The following is a 20749-nucleotide window of genomic DNA, read 5'->3' on the forward strand; positions in this document are numbered from 1 at the left end:
CAAAATATAGGTAGTAGTTGGTATATTGTAATTTTTAGTAAAGGATGGCATGAAATTTATTTTGTGAATCAGAATATGGTCAAGGTAAAATAGTCAATCACTCAGCTCAGGTTCACTCTCCTGGCACCATAGAGATTCCCTTCAATATTCCACCTTTTCTATAGTAGTAAATTGCCAGATATTGCCAGATCAACTTAACATTAACAATGTTATTGATGGAAAAGGATCAATCCTTATTAGGACACAGCCATGCTCATCTGTTTCCATATTAGCTATGTCTGGTTTTGCATTAAAATGTTGAGAAAGTTACTCATACAACTTAGGACGTTTCCTTTACGGAAGTTTGTTGATATCTTCATTAAATCCAAGTGTGTCCTTAGAGGTATTAAAGTTTCTCCCTACAGAATTTTTGTTCCTGGATATTAATACTGGAGAGGGGTGATGCAACTGGGACAGATTTGTCAAGGCAGGACGACAGAAGATAAATACATGAGTTGCCTCATACAGGATGCAAAAGCCTGATAAAATCTGAGAGGTCTAATCCAACTAAGGAGCAGTTGGAGAATGCAGGGTTACATATACGATCCCAGCAGCAAAAAGGACTCTTAAAGTGAGCCACATAGGACTCTAGTAACTGATTCCAATGAGCCCAGTGAGACTTGCTGGCAATGATATCTGCAGATAGCAGGCTGGCTGATCAGTACATGTGATATAGTGACACACAGTTCCCAATAGTACCCCATTCCTGTATTAGACATCTTCCAAGTCATTCAGCATCCAGATTTACTTAGGCATCTCCAAAGGCAAGTCTGAATGCTAAGAAACGGATCTGAAAGGAAGATTCTGGAAAGCAGGTCCCAGGTACACATTCTTCCCAAACAATGACATTTCAATGAGAATTCAGAGCCAGGAGCAGAATTCAGAAGACTGCAGAACTTACTCATGTTTTTTGAAATCAAAGATTGGTGAATATTTTATTCTGTCCCAGTACCAGTGGGACAGGTGGAAGGAAGGTGGGATAATGGGAGAAGAAAGAACTGGATAAACTCAATGATGGGATGATCTGCCCTGGAAAGTGTTTGTTCCTTCCAGACTTGCAGCCATGGTATATAACATATATACATATAACATATATAACATTCCATGTGGATTTTGAACCATAATAGGGATGGGGAAGATCAGCCTGAAATCCAAAGAGATTCCCTGATTGTGTGTTGAGCTTGAGAATTACACTCAAGGTTTGCAGATGGCCAGCTCTCTTCCTGACAACCTATAGAGAGCCAGGCTTCATCTCTTATGGTTAAATGGAGCTTCTCCTGACCAGGAAAATACAGTTGCTGGGAGAATGGATTTGCATATTATACCTCTGAAATCCTTTTACAATTCCTGAGTACCAGAGGTAACTAAATTGCCTTGAGAAACTAGTAATATTGATTGCCTCTGGGGAATGGAACCCCTGGTGGCTAAGGGTGACAGGTGGCTAGAAACAAACAAAAAAGACTGCATTTCCCCATGTTCCCCCACCCCTCTTCTTGAGGATAGGAAGGCAATCTGGGGCCAGGGATGGACTAATTTTTTTACTTAAGACTATAGGGCCAGGAATTCCCTTGTGGTCCAGTGGTTAGGACTCTGTACTCTCATTGCCAAGGGCCCAGGTTCAAACCCTAGTTGGGGAACTAAGATCCCACAAGCCACATGGCATGGCCAAAAACAAACTAACAACAAAAAAAGAAAGACTATAGGGCTGAACTAGGGAGCCAAAGAGGGATCTAAAAATTAGAAGAAAGAAGAGCTGCAGCTGAGTGGAAAATCAAGACCAAAAGGGGAATTCAAGGTCAACATATCAAAGAAGCCAAAAGCAGCTACTGGAGGTGTAGTCCAGAACTTGAAAACAAAGCCCAGGGAAGCAGAGGAGCATGAGTAGACTGGATAATGAACTGAGTAATATTTGAGAAAAGTCAAGGCCAAGGGCCTGGGGCTTGATGATGGGTGGATCCCTGAGATTATAAGATCAAAAGCTCAAGGGGCCTAGGCAGCAAGGTGCAGGCCAGGCAAAATTCTTGTCAGAAACAAAACAGGTTTGACGGGTAGACACAAAAGGGGTACTGTTACATGAGAACTCTCTTGTCTGGGGATAATCCTTAGAGATTATGCTCTAAAATGGGGTGTAGAGATCCTGAGAAGCCGTACGTGAATGATTTAGTCTGCATGAGTATCTTTATTACCCTCCAAACTTGAGGCTTTCTAGAGTGTATTATGATCTTACTAATTTCTAAGAGACCTTGCAAAAGGGTAATGGGTTCAGGTGATATAGTTCAACCTGACTACTGCCTAGGACATGATCTAAGGTAAGGTAGGTAATAAATAAGTCTTTCTCATTACAGCTACTTAGAACAATTTGAACTCACCCTCCTGATTACCCGCTTCTGGTTGCCAGCTGTGGGGTTTTCTTCCTAGAAGTGCAGTGTCCTTGTTGGAAAGGCCTTATGGGGAGCCCAGGGCTTTATCTGATGTAGGAAGATATAATGATCCTGAGATGAAATGCCTAGAAGCTGCTCTGCAGGCAGGAGTCTGTGAGCTGTTGCTTAGAGTTTTCCTGAAAAATATCTGTTATTTGCGAGATAAGGTCTAGTTTTCAGGGTGCCTCAAAACTGACAGGTATTAGTTGGAAACTTGTAATTTTTTGAAGGTAAGAGTGCAAGAACTAAAAACAACTGTGTTGAATAAATGTTGTGCCTCTACCATCAACCAGTATTGTTTACTAACTTACCAGTTAAAAAATAGGAGCTACTATATATAAAAATCCTTGGGTTAAAACACAGACATTGGCCAATTCTGTGAAATGCTGTTAGTAACCATCCCCACCACTACCCAACACACACACACACACACACACACACACTCCTCCTCCAGGCATTCTGAGATGTTTCCAGTCTATGTGGTATTTCTTGGAACCCATTTGGGAAAAGTTCTACTCCATAAATCCTGGCAGACAGCCAGGAAGAGATAAAGGAGTCTAAACTAGTAAAGACTGCTTCTTTTTGAAGGTTTGATGAGAAAATTAGATAATCAAATAAGTGGGCTATTACAAACTTGCCTACAGACTCAGGGGGAAGCAATTTATAAACTATTAGAACAGAGTTTGGGGCAGAGGAGAGGAAGCAAATTATTTCAAATTGTTCATCTTCTGCACAACACTATTATCTTCCTCTTTAGACTTTGCTATTTCAGCCAACAGTGCCCTCATTTTCCTACTGACAAGAGGTTCGAAGCCTCATCCTGTTCTACCTGCCTGGAAATGTGCCTAATTTCCTAAGGATCCAGTCCAGGAACCATCTCATGCATGAAGTCCATCCAACCCTTGGTGATCTTATTTTATAACCTCACACTGTCAATGCTCAGCAGTGTTCTAAACACTGAAGGTGTTCAAAAAAATACCTGACAATGTTGGTATTAGTTACTAAAAACAGCTGATATGTGCGAATCAGCACAGAGGCAAAAGACTGTCTGAATTCAAGGTCTAGAGTGTTACCTTTTCTTACTCTATACACATCACAGCCTGGACCTGAATCCTCTGGTTTATATTATATTTTTCAGGACCAGATCCTCCTTCTCCATGAGACAGGATATGACCCAAATGAAGTGGGTGGAGGGGAGTCCAAAGCACAAGATTAGAATGAAACAAACCCAGCTCTTCTGTGAGGGGTAGGTCTGTGAGAAGGTCAGAATGGGAGGCTAACCCCTGAGTTCTGAGGGGCTCCCTCTGAGTCATTTGGTCTGGACGGGCCCTTAGCATTGCTCTGTATGTCAGCATGCCACTGCCTTCTGTACCATACCTCAGGCCCTGACTGTGAAGCAAGTCAGAACTGTAGGCCTTCTTTCAGGGTCCTCCCAGCAGAGTACGCCTCCCTGGGCACACAGAGAGAGAGACTCCAAGAGGTCATGCTCCCACCTTTCATTCGTATGATCCCGAGGCAGAATACTGAGAACAAAGGAAGAGGACAGCCACATCAAGCTAAGGTCTGCTCAGTGAAGAAAAAACTGTTAAGGGGGAAAAATCAAGCACAAGCAAGTACCAGAAGTCAATAGCCAAAAGTTCTTCAAAGTTGTGGAAAACAGCAAGGCAGCTGGCCCAAGAGTTCAGTAAAGAGTAACTAGCAGAGATATGACATACAGAGAGGAGCAGTAAAGACGCTGAAAATAAATGAGCAGCAAATGAAGGTGACCAACTGCTAGGCAGCTTTCCAGTTTGGGTTCAGCCACCCCACATTCCTTTCACCAAGGTGTGAACCAACCCTGAGCTGTCCTGCTGGGAAGGCTGGTTGAAGACGAAGTCTGCAGCAGCTGGCTGGCAGGGGAACGGATTTGGGGATGGGATACAGGCAGAGGCATTTCCTCATCAGCTTCTCACTGGAGATGACTACATGCTTCAGAGCTCCTTACCTTTTCCCTCACACATGAGCTGTTTTTCCTAGTTTCCTTTGAAAGATCAGAGCAAAAGTCAAGTTTTCGAGGTTTAGGTTCATCCTTCAAAATACCCGATATAACTTTTGCAGATACTTTCCTCATATTCAAGTTTTCTTTCAGAATGAGCCTAACAGTTTCTTTATCTAAATTTAACTCTTCGGCCATCATCCTCACTGTTAACTGCCTATTCGAACAGACCAAGTCCTTGACTTTCTTAATATTTTCATCCGTCCGGTGGGTGACAGGACGACCACTTCTGGCATCATCTCGAATGTCTTCGCGTCCTTCTTTAAACCTTTTGTGCCAGTCGAAAACTCTGGCCCTTGACATGACTTCATCCCCGTAAGCTTCTTTTAAAAGATGGTGAGTCTCACTTGCAGACTTGTTCAGTTTCACGCAAAATTTGATACTAATCCTTTGTTCTAGGTATCGGTCACTCATTTTGGGGCTTAAGCAACACAAGAACGTTAAAACGCCACAACTGTGAAGGAAAGACAGAGGGACCAATCTCTATAGGGGTGCAGGTGGAATCATGTCGCTATTCTTGCTCTTCTGGAAGCCTCATGAGGTAAGAGTAATTGCCTTTCTGAATTTTAGCCCCTGGGGCTTCCAATCTAGAAGCTAACGGGGCCACAGTGTAGCTGCAAAGCTGGGGAAAATGAAATCTCCTACAACCCACGTCTGCGTCCAACTCGGGCACGAAGATCTGATGGGGGTGTGCAAATCAGTCACCAAGATCGTCCCGTTGCCCGCGGCTCTGAAGAGTCTAAGGCAATTTCTGCAGTAGAAGCCTACGTCGTGGCAATTTAAAGAAGCAAGAAACGACGCATCGGTGTTGTAACGTACAGGCTCACTCCAGATCTGCGGAAACCCGTGCACGCCAAACCTACCGGAGGTGCAGAGGGCTTGGAGCCTCTGGAGTCCCTGGAGACACGCCCGCATGCGCCATTCCCTCCCTTCGCGGGTAGGCCGCGCGCAGGCGCACTGCGGCAGCCTGCGCCAGGCCCCGCCTCTGCCTCGCCACACCCGAGCGGGCGCGCTTCCTTGCGCGTACCCGCCAGCGGAGAAGTCGGCGGAAAGGAGGGGGCGGGGAAGGAAGGCTGAGGGAAGAGAGGGCACCCCCGGGCGCCAGGGTGCATTGTGGGAAGGAGGCGGCAGCGTCCCGGGCGGGCGGGAGGTGCACCAGCGGCGGCGGCGGCGGTAAATCCTCCCGGCCGCTCACAGCACTGTGGAGCCGCGTCCCCAGCCCGGCCTCGGACCGCGGCGCCCCTCCTGCCCCTCGCGGCTTCTTGCCCGCCCCTCCCCCCCAGCGAACCGGCTCTCACGGGCCGGCCGGCCGGCCTGGCTCCCCTCCCCGGCCCCGACGGGCGGGCGGGCTGCCCTGAGGAGGCGGGGAGGGGAGGGCTGGGTCGGCCGGCTGGCAGTCAACGATGCCGAACTTCTGCGCGGCCCCCAACTGCACGCGGAAGAGCACGCAGTCGGACCTGGCCTTCTTCAGGTTCCCGCGGGATCCGACCAGGTGAGCGGCGGGCGCGGAGCTGGCAGCCCGGGCCCTCCTCCGCGGTTCGTGCTGCCAACCGTTGGCCGTGGGCAGACTCCGGGACAAGAGGGGCGTGTAGGGGGCCACAATTGTTGACCCCAACCCGGCTCCGAGGTAGGGAGCGGGCCTCGAGCGGTGGGCGGGCGGGCGCTCGGGGGCCTCGGAACACGTGCGTCCGCGGGGGCTCTGCGTGTTGGGCACCACCCGAAATAAGAGGCAACTGGGCGGCGCGAGTGGGTAAGGTGGGTTCTCGCCTCTCTGGGCTTTGGTTAGCCTAGCTGTCAAAAGAGGGACCTGGAATCATGGTTGTGTCTCCGGAGCCCTTCTACCCCCGGGACAATGTTTCTTTTTGGAGTCTGACCACCTTTGATCTCCAGTCACAATTACTCCCTCCTTCGGACTTGTTCATGGTTCAAATTCTGTTTCTGACCGTTACTCGTTATCTCACTTGGTTAATGTGGGGATAACGGGCGTGGGAGAGGACGGGGTACGCGAGAGGGCTTGGTGGTAGTTATTGAAACGTCATCCTTGAGGTAACACACCCGCTCTCACTTATATTTAGAGAGTGATAGAGTAGGGACTGTATTTGAAAGTCTGAGGATTTTTCCTTGGCATGTCTTGTTGATTCATTCATTTCAGGTCAGTATCTACTGTGTGTGTCAGGGCACTAACGTTGGAGGTCCCGGAAATGCAGTTTATGAGACAGCGTTCCTGCCTACAGAAAGCTTACAATCCATTTAATATGGATATACAATATATATAAGTAGGCGATTATAATATAGTGTGCTGTTCTACAAATATTTATAGAAGGCCTATTGTGTACTAGACATTGTTCTGAGCATTGGGAGAGAATAGATGAATAAAACGAACACTCTGTTCTCATGGCGTTTACGTTCTGCTGCTGCTGCTGTTAAGTCGCATCAGTCGTGTCCAACTCTGTGCGACCCCATAGATGGCAGCCCACCAGGATCCCCCGTCCCTGGGATTCTCCAAGCAAGAACACTGGAGTGGGTTGCCATTTCCTTCTCCAATGCATGAAAGTGAAAAGTGAAAGTGAAGTCGCTCAGCCGTGTCCGACTCTGCGCGACCCCATAGACGGCAGACCACCAGACTCCCCCGTCCTAGTGGGGGAAAATAAGTAGATACACCGTGTATCAGATGATGATGGATCAGTTCGGTTCAGTCGCTCAGTCGTGTCCGACTCTTTGCAACCCCATGAAACCGCAGCACGCCTGGCCTCCCTGTCCATAACCAACTCCCAGAGTCCACCCAAACCCATGTCCATTGAGTCGTGATGCCATCCAACCATCTCATCTTCCGTCGTCCCCTTCTCCTCATTCCCTCAATCTTTCCCAGCATCAGGGTCTTTTCAAATAAGTCAGCTCTTCGCATCAGGTGGCCAAAGTATTGGAGTTTCAGTTTCAACATCAGTCCTTCCAATGAACACCCAGGACTGATCTCATTTAGGATGGACTGGTTGGATCTCCTTGGAGTCCAAGGGACTCTCAAAGAGTCTTCTCCAACACCACAGTTCAAAAGCATCAATTCTTTGGCGCTCAGCTTTCTTTATAGTCCAACTCTCACATCCATACATGACCACTGGAAAAACCATAGCCTTGACTAGACTGACCTTTGTTACAAAGTAATGTCTCTGCTTTTTAATATATTGTCTAGGTTGGTCATAATATTATGGAGAGAAAGCAAATGTTTGACGGGAGGGGGCTGGGAGGGTAGGGGAATAGGAGTAGTAGGGGAGGCACCGGAGAAGGCGATGGCACCCCACGCCAGTACTCTTGCCTAGAGAATCCCATGGACGGCGGAGCCTGGTGGGCTGCAGTCCACGGGGTCGCTGAGTCTGGCACAACTGAGCGACTTCACTTTCACTTTTCACTTTTATGCATTGGAGAAGGAAATGGCAACCCACTCCAGTGTTCTTGCCTGGAGAATCCCAGGGACGGGGGAGCCTGGTGGGCTGCCGTCTATGGGGTTGCACAGAGTTGGACACGGCTGAAGCGACTTAGCAGCAGCAGCAGGGGAGGCACAGTTGCTATTTTAAATAGGATTATCAGAGAAGGCCTCACTAAGAGAGTCTATTTGAGCAAAGACCCTAAGTAGGTAAGGGAGTCAGCCATGGAAACATCCAGGGGAAGTACATTTCAGTCTGTAGAAACAGTAAATGTAAAGGCAGGGCATGCTTGTTAGAGGTACAAGCAGGAGTCCTCAAGCTGATTTATGTAAGGTCAGTCACTCGGTCGCGTCTGACTCTTTTTTCCACCTCATGTATTGTAGCCCACCAGGCTCCTCTGTCCATGGAATTCTCCAGGCAAGAGTACTGGCGTGGCTTGCCATTCCCTTCTCCAGAGGATCTTCCCTAAACAGGGATTGAACCGTGGTCTCCCCCATTGCAGGCAGATTCTTTACCTTCTGAGCCACCAGGGAAGCCCAAAGGGATGTGGGAGAGGAAGAGATGAGACCAGAAAAATGTACGTGTGTTTGTGGTAGGTGCAAATTGTGTAGGTTATTGTAAGCTGTGGAAAGCACAATGGCATCCTGAGTGAAATAGGAAGTCATCAAAGGGTTTAGAAGAGAGAGACTTATATGTTTAACAGAATCACTGGCTAACTTGATGAGTGCATTGTAGGGAAGCAAAGGTGAGAGCAGAAAGACCAGTTAAAGGCAATTGCAGTAATCCAGGTTTAATTGCAGTAATCTAAGTTTATAGAGGTGGAGGTGGTAAGTAGTTGCGTTTGAGGTTTGTCAGGTGAAGCCAGCAGGATTTTTAATGGTGTAGATATAGGTTGTAAGAGAAAAACAGAAGTCAAGAATGACTCTAGGATTTTTTTGCTTTAAAAAAAAAAATTGAAGTATAGTTTATTTCCAGTGTTGTATTATTTCTGCTATACAGCAAAGTGATGCAGTTATATATGTATATATATATATACACACACACACACACACACATACACTCTTTTAAAAAATTTTTTCCAGTACACACATTCTTTTAAAAATTCTTTTATAGTATGTTTTATCACAGGATATTGAATGTGGTTCCCTATGCTACACAATAGGACCTTGCTGTTTATCCATTCTATGTATAATAGTTTGTATCTGCTAACCCCAAACTCCCAGTCCAGCCCTCCTCCACCACCCTCCCCACTGGCAGCCACAAGTGTGTCCTTTATGTCTGTGAGTCTGCTTCTCTTTAGTAGATGGGTTCATTTGTGTCATGTTTTAGATTCCACATATAAGTGATATCATATGGTCTTGTCTTCTTTCTGACTTAGTATGGTAATCTCCGAGTCCATCCACGTTGCTGCAAATGACATTAGTAAATTCTTTTTTATGTCTTGAGTAGTATTCCATTATAGATATGTACCTCATTTTCTTTAACCATCTTTCAGTGGACATTTAGATTGTTTCTATGTCTTGGCTATGGTGAATAGTGCTGCTTTAAACATTGGGGTGCATGTATCTTTTGAATTACAGTTTTGTCCAGATAAATGACCAGGAGTGGGATTGCTGGAGCATACAGTAACTCTGTTTTTAGTTTTCTGAGGAACATCCATACTGTTTTCTATAGTGGTTGCACCAACTTACATTCCCACCAACAGTGTAGCAGGGTTCCCTTTTCTCTACACCCCCTTCAGCATTTGTTATTTGTTTTTTAGTGATGGCCATTCGGACTTATGTTAGGTGGTACTTTGTGATTTTGGTTTGCGTTTCTCTAATGATTAGTGATTTCATGTGCCTGTTGGCCATCTGTATGAAGAATGACTCTTAAGATTTTTAACCTGAGCCTTTATTGAGCTATGGAAGACTGGGAGGAGCAGGTTCAGTGGAGGACTATAAAAAATTTGGTTTAGGACATGTGAAGTTTGAGAGGCCTCATAGACATTCAAGAATAGATGTCTTTCTTTATACATATCCATAAATGAACTCAAAATTGTCCATATTTAGATCAATGACCTAAATATTTAAGAGCCAAAACTATTAAAAGATATACAGGTCTGGAATTTAAAGACTTCTAGACTGGAGATTGTGAATATGGTCATTCTCAGTTTATCAGTTCAATTGAGTCACTCAGTCGTGTCCGACTCTTTGCGACCCCATGAATCACAGCACGCCAGGCCTCCCTGTCCATTACCAACTCCCGGAGTTCACTCAGACTCATGTCCATCGAGTCAGTGATGCCATCCAGCTATCTCATGCTCTGGTGTCTAGAGGGTATTTAAAACCATGGAACTGGATAAGTGAAGTAGACTAGGTCTGAGGATTGAACCCTGGAGTATTCTTAGTGTTCATAGTTCAGGGAGATAAGAAGGAACTACTAGCTCAGGAGAGTGAGGAATAGCCATTGGGTTCTGTGAGAGCAGAGAAGAGGAGCATCTTAATCTGACTGGGCCTCGCTCTGTTAAGCATTATCTTCCTTTGAGCCCAATTGGAAGTATATTTCACTTGCATAATGAAGGCACCACTAGTCAATTCTGGACCACAGGTTGTTAATCTTTATAGGTAGTGAATACTCTTTTCATTATACTCCGTAGTTGGGGAGTATGGCTTGTAGGGGCTTATAGTCTCAGATTTGGAAGGAGTTTGTAGATCTAGTACAGTGTCCTTTGAAGTATTGGAATTCCCTCAGGAGTGGTGGCTTTTAAACTTTTTTTGGATCTGTGTTCCTTTTGAGAATCTAATGTAATGACTATTAAGAAAAGACATAGAGATGATTTCGTATCAAGTTATTTATGGACCCTTAAGAGGCTTCTGCACATTTCTGACAGGTGGGCCTTTGCTAAACCACCTCTAGTGTCAGTTCCTTTGCTTTGTGAGGGGATACTTGAGGATTCTGGACAGGATTGACTATTGTTTCTTCCTTGTATTGAGTGGAAATGTGCCTCCCGCTTGTAATTTATGCTTTGGAGGTCTTTTGTTCTCAGGTGACAATGAACAAAGCTGTGTCCTATTTTATCTATTTTTTAATTTGTTTTTTGGCCTGGCCTTGTGATATGCAGGATCTTAGTTCCCTGACTAGGGATTGAACCTGTGCCCCCTATAGTGGCAATACAGAGTCTTAACCACTGGACTGTCAGGGACTGGCACTGGACTCTGCCCAGTTTTATTAGGTTGGTGAAAAAGTAACTGCGGTTTTCGACCGTGAATTTTAAATCATTATAACTAGGCTTAAATACATCTTTATTAATCAGAAGAGTTACAATCAAAACATTTTTGCCAACGAGAAATAAGTTTGTTATTCCTGTAGTATAAAAAATGGTGCTTCTGGATTCGACGAACTCTTGGAGAGTATTTTCTGCCTCTTGCTGGTTGTGGAAGCGTTTTGTCTGCAAAAGAGTTGTCCAGGTACTTGAAGAAGTAGTAGTTGGTTCATGAGAGGTCAGGTGAATCTGGCAGATGAAGCAAAACTTCGTAGTCCAGTTCGTTCAACTCTTGAAGCGTTGGTTGTCTGATGTGCCGTGGAAGAGCATTGGGCCCATTCTGTTGACCAATGCTGGTTGCAGGCATTGCAGTTTTTGGTGCATCTCACTGATTTGCTGAGCATACTTCTCAGATGTAATAGTTTAACCAGGATTCAGAAAGCTGTAGTGGATCAGACGGGTAGCATTAAAATGATGTATAGCCACATTTATATAAGGATGTATTCCACTGTCAAACAGCAAAGTTCAGCAATGCAAGACCGCTATTACTTTTGCACCAACCTATATGTAAGAGCCCTTTGAGTGTTTCATGACCAAATTACGAGCTTTTTAAAAACTCTTTTAAAAACATCTTTATTGAGATATTTGCATACCATACAATTCACCTTTGGTGTATCATGTTATTAATTTAAAATTTTTTTGATAAAAATATGCAGGCGTGTCTTGGTGTCTATAGAGGATTGTTTCCAGGAATCCCCTGCAGATACCAAAATCCATGTATGCTCAAGTCCCTTATGTAAACGGCAGTAGTGTAAAATTTGCCATTTTAATCATTTTTTTTAAAAAGCATATTTGAGTGTATAATCCAATGGCATTAGTTACCATTCATTGTGTTCTGCATTCATCACCACTGTCTACTTCCACAGCTTTTTCATTATCTTGAGCAAAAACCTAACTATTAAGCAGTAACATTTTACCCCAGTCCATTTTTAGTCTTCATGAATTTTTCTGTTCTAGGTACTTTATACTCATACTATCTAAGTCAGTCATACAGTAATAGTCCTTTTATGTCTGTCAAATTTTACTTAATGTAGTAAAGGTCTTAACTTTGTATCAGAACCAAAAATCAATACTAGAGGATTTCAAATTCTACTGTATTTAACAGTTTTTCACCCTGCCCAGTTTATTATAATAAAGAAATAGTTTCCAGAGTTGCTTACTGAATTAATAATTGTATTCTTAGGGTTAGTGGTTATAGTTGTTTTTTTTTCCTTCTGTAAATGGGTTGTAGGGAAGGTTGATAAAAGGTGACATTGCCAGCCCATGTATTATACAAAAGTTAACTCACATTGTTAACTAACATAAATATAAATATATTTAAAGCTGTTAAATAGTATATTTCCCATTCATTATATTTATAAATTCCATGCACATGAAAAAAGAATTTTGGTTGCCCTGGGTCTTTGTTGCTGCACGCAGGCTTTCTCTAGTTGTAGTGAGTGAGGGGTACTGAGTGAGGGGTACTCTTTGTTGCGGTGCACAGGCTTCTCATTGTGGGTTTTTTTTTGTTGTAGAGCATGGGTACACAGGGTTCAGTAGCTTTGACAGGGGGTCATTAGTTGTGGTTCGCAGGCCCTAGAGCATGCGGGCTCCAGCATTTGTGGTACACTGGCTTTAGTTGCCTGTGGCCTGTGAAATCTTCCTGGATCAGGGATCAAACCCATGTCCCCTGCATTGGCAGATGGATTCCTACCCACTGTACCACCAGGGAAGTCCCTGTGCACACTTTTTAAAACAATTGTTTAGAAGTAACTTAAAATTCAAGAGTATAATTAATACATGGCACTCTGTGGAATTTCATACCCTAATACCTCATATTAGTTTAGAAAAAGTAGCATTAATGCACTTTAAAAAAAAAAAAAAATATATATATATATATATATATATATATATAAAATCAACTCACCTTAGGGCAGTGGCAAGAAGATGAGTTCAGTTCACTTCAGTCGCTCAGTCTTTTCTGACTCTTTGCAACCCCATGAATTGCAGCACACCAGGCCTCCCTGTCCATCATCGAGTCAGTGATGCCATCCAGCCATCTCATCCTCTGTCGTCCTCTTCTCCTCCTGCCCCCAATCCCTCCCAGCATCAGAGTCTTTTCCAATGAGTCAACTCTTCGCATGAGGTGGCCAAAGTACTGGAGTTTCAGCTTCAGCATCATTCCTTCCAAAGAACACCCAGGACCGATCTCCTTTTTGAATGGACTGGTTGGATCTCCTTGCAGTCCAAGGGACTCCCAAGAGTCTTCTCCAGCACCACAGTTCAAAAGCATCCATTCTTCAGCGCTCAGCTTTCTTCACAGTCCAACTCTCACATCCATACATGACCACTGGAAAAACCATAGCCTTGACTAGACGGACCTTTGTTGGCAAAGTAATGTCTCTCCGTTTTAATATGCTATCTAGGTTGGTCATAACTTTCCTTCCAAGGAGTAAGCGTCTTTTAATTTCATGGCTGCAGTCACCATCTGCAGTGATCTTGGAGCCCCCAAAAATAAAGTCTGACACTCTTTCCACTGTTTCCCCATCTATTTCCCATGAAGTGATGGGACCAGATGGCATGATCTTCGTTTTCTGAATGTTGAGCTTTAAGCCAACTTTTTCACTCTTTTCTTTCATTTTCATCCAGAGGTTTGCGTGCTGCAATTCATGGGGTCGCAAAGAGTCGGACACGACTGAGCGACTGAACTGAACTGGACTGGGCAGTTGAAATATTCTTCTTTCTTCTCAGACAGTACTTTCCCCTGAGGTAGTGAGGTCTTGTAAGATTCTTTGGTAGTTTAATCAAAGTTAACTGAGAATTGATATACTCTAATGTGTAAAATGTAAAATGGTGGTTTCCAGGAATTCAGGAGGATCCCCACGACCCTTTCAGGGAGTCAAAAAGGTGAAAACTACTTCATAATACACGGACATTATTTGCCTTTTTTGTGCTCATTATCTCAGGAGTGTACCGTGGAGTTTTTCAGGGACATTATAACATTATGAAGTCACTACTCAGATAAGTTATATATTGTGTTTTATAAAATTTTCTAAGTATGACTTCAGATATAGGTGTTTAGTAGACATTTTCTGGAGAAGGCAATGGCAACCCACTCCAGTGTTCTTGCCTGGAGAATCCCAGGGACAGGGGAGCCTGGTGGGCTGCCGTCTATGGGGTCGCACAGAGTCGGACATGACTGATGCGACTTAGCAGCAGCAGCAGCAGCAGACATTTTCTTGGAAATGAACAAAATAAGCCTGCCACTTAAAGAAAAACAACTGACAGCCAAGCATTCAAGCAAAAGTTAGAATTTTGGAAAATTTATATTCATTACCTTGAGCTAGACAACTCTGTAATTAGACTTTTCTGATGAGATCAATGGTGTATTGATAAATGTGACTTAAAATATATATATATATCATATAATGAAATATGTTACCATTTAACCAGTCTGCCAAACTTACTGAACTAAGATTTTCCAAACTGATAAATTCATGATTTTACAAAGATATACATGGATGAAAGTTCTATTCAAAGTGCAAGTTAGACTAGTGGATTTTAATCAAACAGTATGAAAAGGCTCATTGGTCTGGTTTCAGATTCCACATTGCAGCTAATCTTTAAGAAACCACTGCTTGTGGAGTTTTGGTGTCCTATCAAAGAACATCCACAATTACGTAGGAAACAGGAATGTTGAAATAGTCTTTTAAACTGCATATCATTGAGAAGTCGTTTCTTTCTTGTACTTCAGCCAAAACAATGTATGGCAACAGATTATATGCAAAAGCAGATGTGAGACTGTAGCTTTCTTCTATAAAGTTAGACATAAAAGAGATTTGCAAAGATGGTGAACTGTGCCATTCTTTTCACTAAATGGTTTTTGTTTTAGAAAATATAGTTATTTCATTAAAATGTTATCTATGATAACATGTAATGGAATTGCTATTTTTAATGAACTAATATTTTTAAATTTCTAAGTTGTTTCTATAGTCATAAATATTGGTAGGTAAAATGCATGTAAACAAAATTTCTTTAGTTACTCAATAATTCAAGGGGTAAAGGGCTCCTGAGACGATGATGTTTGAGAATCACTTCTATAAGATACAATCTTAAAGTACTTTCATATGATCTTATTTAATCCTCCAAACGATGCTGCAAATTGTAATAATAATAATAATACTTATAGAATACTTCATAGTCTGTGTGTCAGGCACTATTCTGTGTGTTTTATGTAGACTATTTCAGTTAACCCTTGCAATAAATTTTGAGATAGTCTCTGCTTTCACATAAGAAAAGCAGGCACAGAGAGGTTAGCTAAATTATTCAAGATCCCAGAGAAATATTTAAAACCCCAAATGTAGGATAAAGTATGTAATATTATCCAAATTTATTTGACCATGAAACCTCCTTTGTTTTTAATTGGAGCAATTCTTTGACTAGTCTTCTTTGGAATATGTTTTGGAAATCTTGCATTAGTAGGAGGCCATTGAAAGAAAAAATTTCAAACTTTAAAAAGGAGTGGTCAGTGATGGTTGACTAGTACTGAAAGGGTGATTAAGTTGAAGACAGGAAGTGACCTTTGGATTTGGCAGGGTGAAATTCATAACCTTTAGCTGTTCTGGGTAGCCATGGTGAAATCTTACACTGGCCCACTCTGTCCTGTCCTGGATGTGAATCATCCCTTTGTCTATCTTATCCACACTATATACACTACCTACCCATTAGTATTGCAAAAACATAGTATATATAGGGGTCAGTACTATACGTGGTTTCAGGCACCCACTGAGGGTCTTGGAATATATCCCCCATGGGTAAGGGGGAAACTACTGTACATGGAGGGAGAATAGTCTTACCTACCTGGGTGGGTGGGTGGGGGTGTGTGTGTGGGTGTGGGTGTGGGTGGGGGTGTGTTGTACGTACTCTTTTCAAATCTGAAAAATTTTCCTCAGTGACATTTGAGTGAAGATCTAAAGACAGATCTTTGCATAGATTTTCCTGTGCAAAGGAAGTGAAAAAAAGCAACAAGAAGAGTATTCTAGGTTGAATAAACAGCATAGGAAACAGCCCTATGATGAAAGGAATCACAGTGCATTCATGAAACTGAAATAAGGCATGTGAGGTGGCAAAGTGGAAGGGTGGTGTGATATGAAGAGGGAAAAGAAAACAAGGGTTAGATTGTACAGAATCTTGTAAGACACATGAGGAGTTGGTTCTTTATCCTAAGAGTAATGGAAAGTCACTAAAGGATCTTAATCAGAGAAAGATAGTATTCTCAAATTGGTTTTTTAAAGCATTTTCCACTTGGAGAAGAGGTCACAGAAAGGTAAGACCAGTTTGGAAGTTGATGGATTTGGGGAATCATTCCACTGTGCCAAGGGGAAAAAAGGACACAGAACAGTGACAGGGAGAGCTAGGACAGGGAAGGCATTAGTTTTAAAAAAAAAGGTTGAGAGAGAACTATAGAAGTGTGTATGTGCATTTTAACATGTACACAAATATATGTATGTGTAAAAAAAAAGACTTGCGGTCATACGTAATTTTTATAACTTACTGATGTAAAGCATATATACACAGAAGATCGCAAATCATAAGTATATAGCTTGTTAGATTTTCAGAGTAACATGTCCATGAAAATTTTGCCCAGATTTAAAAAAAAGAAGAATATTACTAACATCCTGAACTTCCTCTCTCTTGTGGTCCTTACAGTTATTATCCTACTCTCCCCCATGGTAGGCACTGTTTGACTACATGCACATTAGATTAGTTGGCTTTTGACGGGGAGGGGAAGAGTGATGGGAAGTTGTTTTATTGGTATATGACATCCATAGGGAAAAGTGCAAAAATGATAGTCTAGAATTTTATGAATTTTTGTAAGGTAAATATACACAGATCATGTTCAAGATAGAAAACATTACCAGCACCTCAGAAAGTGCCCACTCCTGGTTGTTAACCTCTCCCTAAATGTATCCATTGTTCTCACTATCATTACTATGTTGAGGGGGTCTCCAAGCCACCCCCATATTCAGAGATTCACTCGGACTCATGGAACTCAGTATATAGTTGTACTCACAGCTCAGTATATAGCTGTACTGTATATACTCAGTATATAGTTGTACTCACAGCTAAGGTTTCTTACAGCAATGTAGTAAGAGCACACATCTGCATCCTAAGAGAGAGAAAAGACAGAGGTAGAGTTGGAAGGATCTGTGTGTAGTCTTCCTTATGTTCTCTCCCTCCCATGTCTGGTCCCTCAGAGTCCACTTTTCCCCAGCAGTGAAAATGCAACATTTGTGCCAGAGAAGCCCTTAGAGACCCAGTGCCCAAAGTTTTTATTGAGTTCTGGTCACTTAGACACTCTCTGCTTAGCATATGCTAAAATTCCAGACTCCCAGAAAAAGGACAGACTTTCATTAAAAGTCATACTGTTTGCATGAATAGTCAAGGCACTAAAAGTCACCTTATCAGTTAGAGGAAATTTTTATATCAGTGTAGAGAAGCCAAGTTCCAACATCAGCCAAAAGACTAGCCTTACAAAAAAGTCTTTCTGAAGATAGCAACTTGAGGCCTGCTGTGTTAAATAACTCCTTTTCTGCACAATCACCATGTATGAGTTTTGCCTACCCTTGAACTTAATATGAAAAGAATCCTACAGTATGTACTCCTGACTTATTTTGCTCAACACGTTTGTGAGATCTAGCTAGTTCATTCATTCCATTGCCAAAATAGTAGTCTGTATGTATAGTATACCACAGTTTATCCTTTCTATCCTTGATGGGCACAGTTGTTTCACCTTCTCATCAACATTTGGTATTATTTCTTTTACATTGTAGTCATCCTTATGAGTATATGGTAATAATTTAGTTACAGTTTTAATTAGTATTTTCCTAATGACTAGTGAGATTGAGCTTTTTAAAAAATTTTATTTTTCTTTTTACTGAGCATTTTTTTTTTATGTGTATTGGCCTATTCAAGTTTCTCATTTTTATATTAGATTGTCTGAATTATTTGTAGGGAGTTCTTCATATATATTTTGGATATGAGTTCATTGTTAGATTGGTATATTACAGATCCCTTCTTCCATTTTGTGGGTTGCCATTTCACTCTTAAATGATTCTTTTAATGAATAAGTTATTAACTATTAAGTAGCCTGATTTACTCATCTTTGCCTCTAGACTTTTTTTCTGTTGCCTTTTTAAGAGTTCTTTGTGTCAAGGTGATTAAGATAGTCTTTTATGTTATCTTTTAGAAACTGTATTGTATTACCTTTCATATTTAGGTCTATAATTCACTTGGAATTTATTTTCCATAGATGAAAGTGCAGGTCAGGATTCATTTTTTCCCATATGGATGGCCAATTCAGGACTATTGAAAAACTTTTAGCTTCACTGCTGTGCAATGATTCCCTTGTCTTAAGCATCCACAGCTCTTCATTTTGTTCTGTTTTTTTGTTTGCTTTTGTGCCAATATCACACTTTTTTAAAAAAGATATATGCATTTTTATTTTATTATTTTATTTTTTTGACTTCACCTTGAGTCATGTGGAAATTCCCCGACCTAGGATGAAACCCACACCCCCTGCAGTGGAAGCTCGAAGTCTTAACCTTTGGACCACCAGAGAAGTCCAATACCACAGTTTTAATAAGCGTTATAAGTCTATCTGGTAATATAAGCCTTTCAACTTTTTCCCCCAAGATTGTCTTGACTATGCTGATCCTTTGAATTTCTGTATAAAAAGTTTTAGAATGATCTTTGTCATTTCTCTCTCACACAGAGACATGCATAAAAGAACTTGTTGGGATTGTGATTGTATTAAATCAATAAATCATTTTGAGAAGAATTGATACCTTTAGGATTCAGTGTACCAGTCCATGAACTTGTGTATTGCTCTGTTTATTTATTTAAAATTTTTTTCTAAAAGAAACAATAAAAATTAAAAGTATTTTCTATTAGAAGTCTTATACATCTTTCATTAGATTTATTTCTAGGTATTTGATGTGGAACAGGTAGGTGTAGTTCATTGGGCCCTCTGCTCAACTTTTCACAGCTATTTGTAAGGCCTCCTCAGACAGCCATTTTGCTTTTTTGTATTTCTTTTTCTTGGGGATGGTCTTGATCCCTGTCTTTTGTACAATGTCACGAACCTTCGTCCATAGTTCATCAGGCACTCTGTCTATCAGGTCTAGTCCCTTAAATCAATTTCTCGCTTCCACTGTATAATCGTAAGGAATTTGATTTAGGTCATACCTGAATGGCCTAGTGGTTTTCCCTACTTTCTTCAATTTAAGTCTTAATTTGGCAATAAGGAGTTCATGATCTGAGCCACGGTCAGCTCCCGGTCTTGTTTTTGCTGACTGTATAGAGCTTCTCCATCTTTGGCTGCAAAGAATATAATCAATCTGATTTTGGCATTGACCATCTGGTGACGTCCATGTGTAGAGTCTTCTCTTGTGTTGTTGGAATAGGGGATTTGCTATGACCAGTGTGTTCTCTTGGCAAAACTCTCTTAGCCTTTGCCCTGCTTCATTCCGTACTCTAAGGCCAAATTTGCCTGTTACTCCAGGTGTTTCTTGACTTCCTACTTTTGCATTCCAGTCCCCTATAATGAAAAGGACATCTTTTTTGGGTGTTACTTGTAGAAGGTATTGTAGGTCTTCATAGAACCGTTCAACTTCAGCTTCTTCAGCATTACTGGTTGGGGCATAGGCTTGGATTACCGTGATACTGAATGATTTGCCTTGGAAATGAACAGAGATCATTCTGTTGTTTTTGAGATTGCATCCAAGTACTGCATTTCAGACTCTTTTGTTGACCATGATGGCTACTCCATTTCTTCTAAAGGATTCCTGCCCACAGTAGTAGATAATGTCATCTGAGTTAAATTCACCCATTCTAGTTCATTTTAGTTCGCTGATTCCTAGAATGTTGATGTTCACTCTTGCCATCTCCTGTTTGACCACTTCCAATTTGCCTTGATTCATGGACCTAACATTCCAGGTTCCTATGCAATATTGCTCTTTACAGCATCGGACATTGCTTCTATCACCAATAGGAAAGGGAGTATGTCAAGGCTGTATATTGTCACCCTACTTATTTAACTTATATGCAGAGTACATCATGAGAAACTCTGGGCTGGAGGAAGCACAAGCTGGAATCAAGATTGCCGGGAGAAATATCAATAACCTCAGATATGCAGATGACGCCACCCTTATGGCAGAAAGTGAAGAGGAACTAAAAAGCCTCTTGATGAAAGTGAAAAAGTTGGCCTAAAGCTCAACATTCAGAAAACGAAGATCATGGCATCAGGTCCCATCACTTCATGGCAAATAGATGGGGAAACAGTGGAAACAGTGTCAGACTTTATTTTGGGGGGCTCCAAAATCACTGCAGATGGTGATTGCAGCCATGAAATTAAAAGACACTTACTCCTTGGAAGGAAAGTTATGACCAACCTAGATAGCATATTAAAAAGTAGAGACATTACTTTGCCATCAGAGGTCCGTCTAGTCAAGGCTATGGTATTTCCAGTGGTCATGTATGGATGTGAGAGTTG

The 20749-nt window shown here is 42.0% G+C and overlaps 2 protein-coding genes across 2 annotated transcripts in view; one reads left to right on the top strand and one right to left on the bottom strand.

The window, feature by feature from the left end:
- The window catches only part of GVQW3 (GVQW motif containing 3), a 30779-nt gene extending 25304 nt beyond the window's left edge, over positions 1–5475 (bottom strand). Inside the window, exon 1 of the mRNA XM_027562849.1 lies at positions 4444–5475. Coding sequence (XP_027418650.1) covers positions 4444–4908 — 465 coding nt within the window. The 5' untranslated portion in view covers positions 4909–5475. The remainder of the gene's footprint in view (positions 1–4443) is intronic.
- Positions 5476–5617: 142 nt separating this feature from the next.
- The window catches only part of THAP12 (THAP domain containing 12), a 29896-nt gene continuing 14764 nt past the window's right edge, over positions 5618–20749 (top strand). Inside the window, exon 1 of the mRNA XM_027562848.1 lies at positions 5618–5986. Coding sequence (XP_027418649.1) covers positions 5898–5986 — 89 coding nt within the window. The 5' untranslated portion in view covers positions 5618–5897. The remainder of the gene's footprint in view (positions 5987–20749) is intronic.

This window comes from Bos indicus x Bos taurus, chromosome 15, assembly GCF_003369695.1.
Source record: "Bos indicus x Bos taurus breed Angus x Brahman F1 hybrid chromosome 15, Bos_hybrid_MaternalHap_v2.0, whole genome shotgun sequence".
In the NCBI taxonomy this organism is placed as follows: Eukaryota; Metazoa; Chordata; class Mammalia; order Artiodactyla; family Bovidae; genus Bos; species Bos indicus x Bos taurus.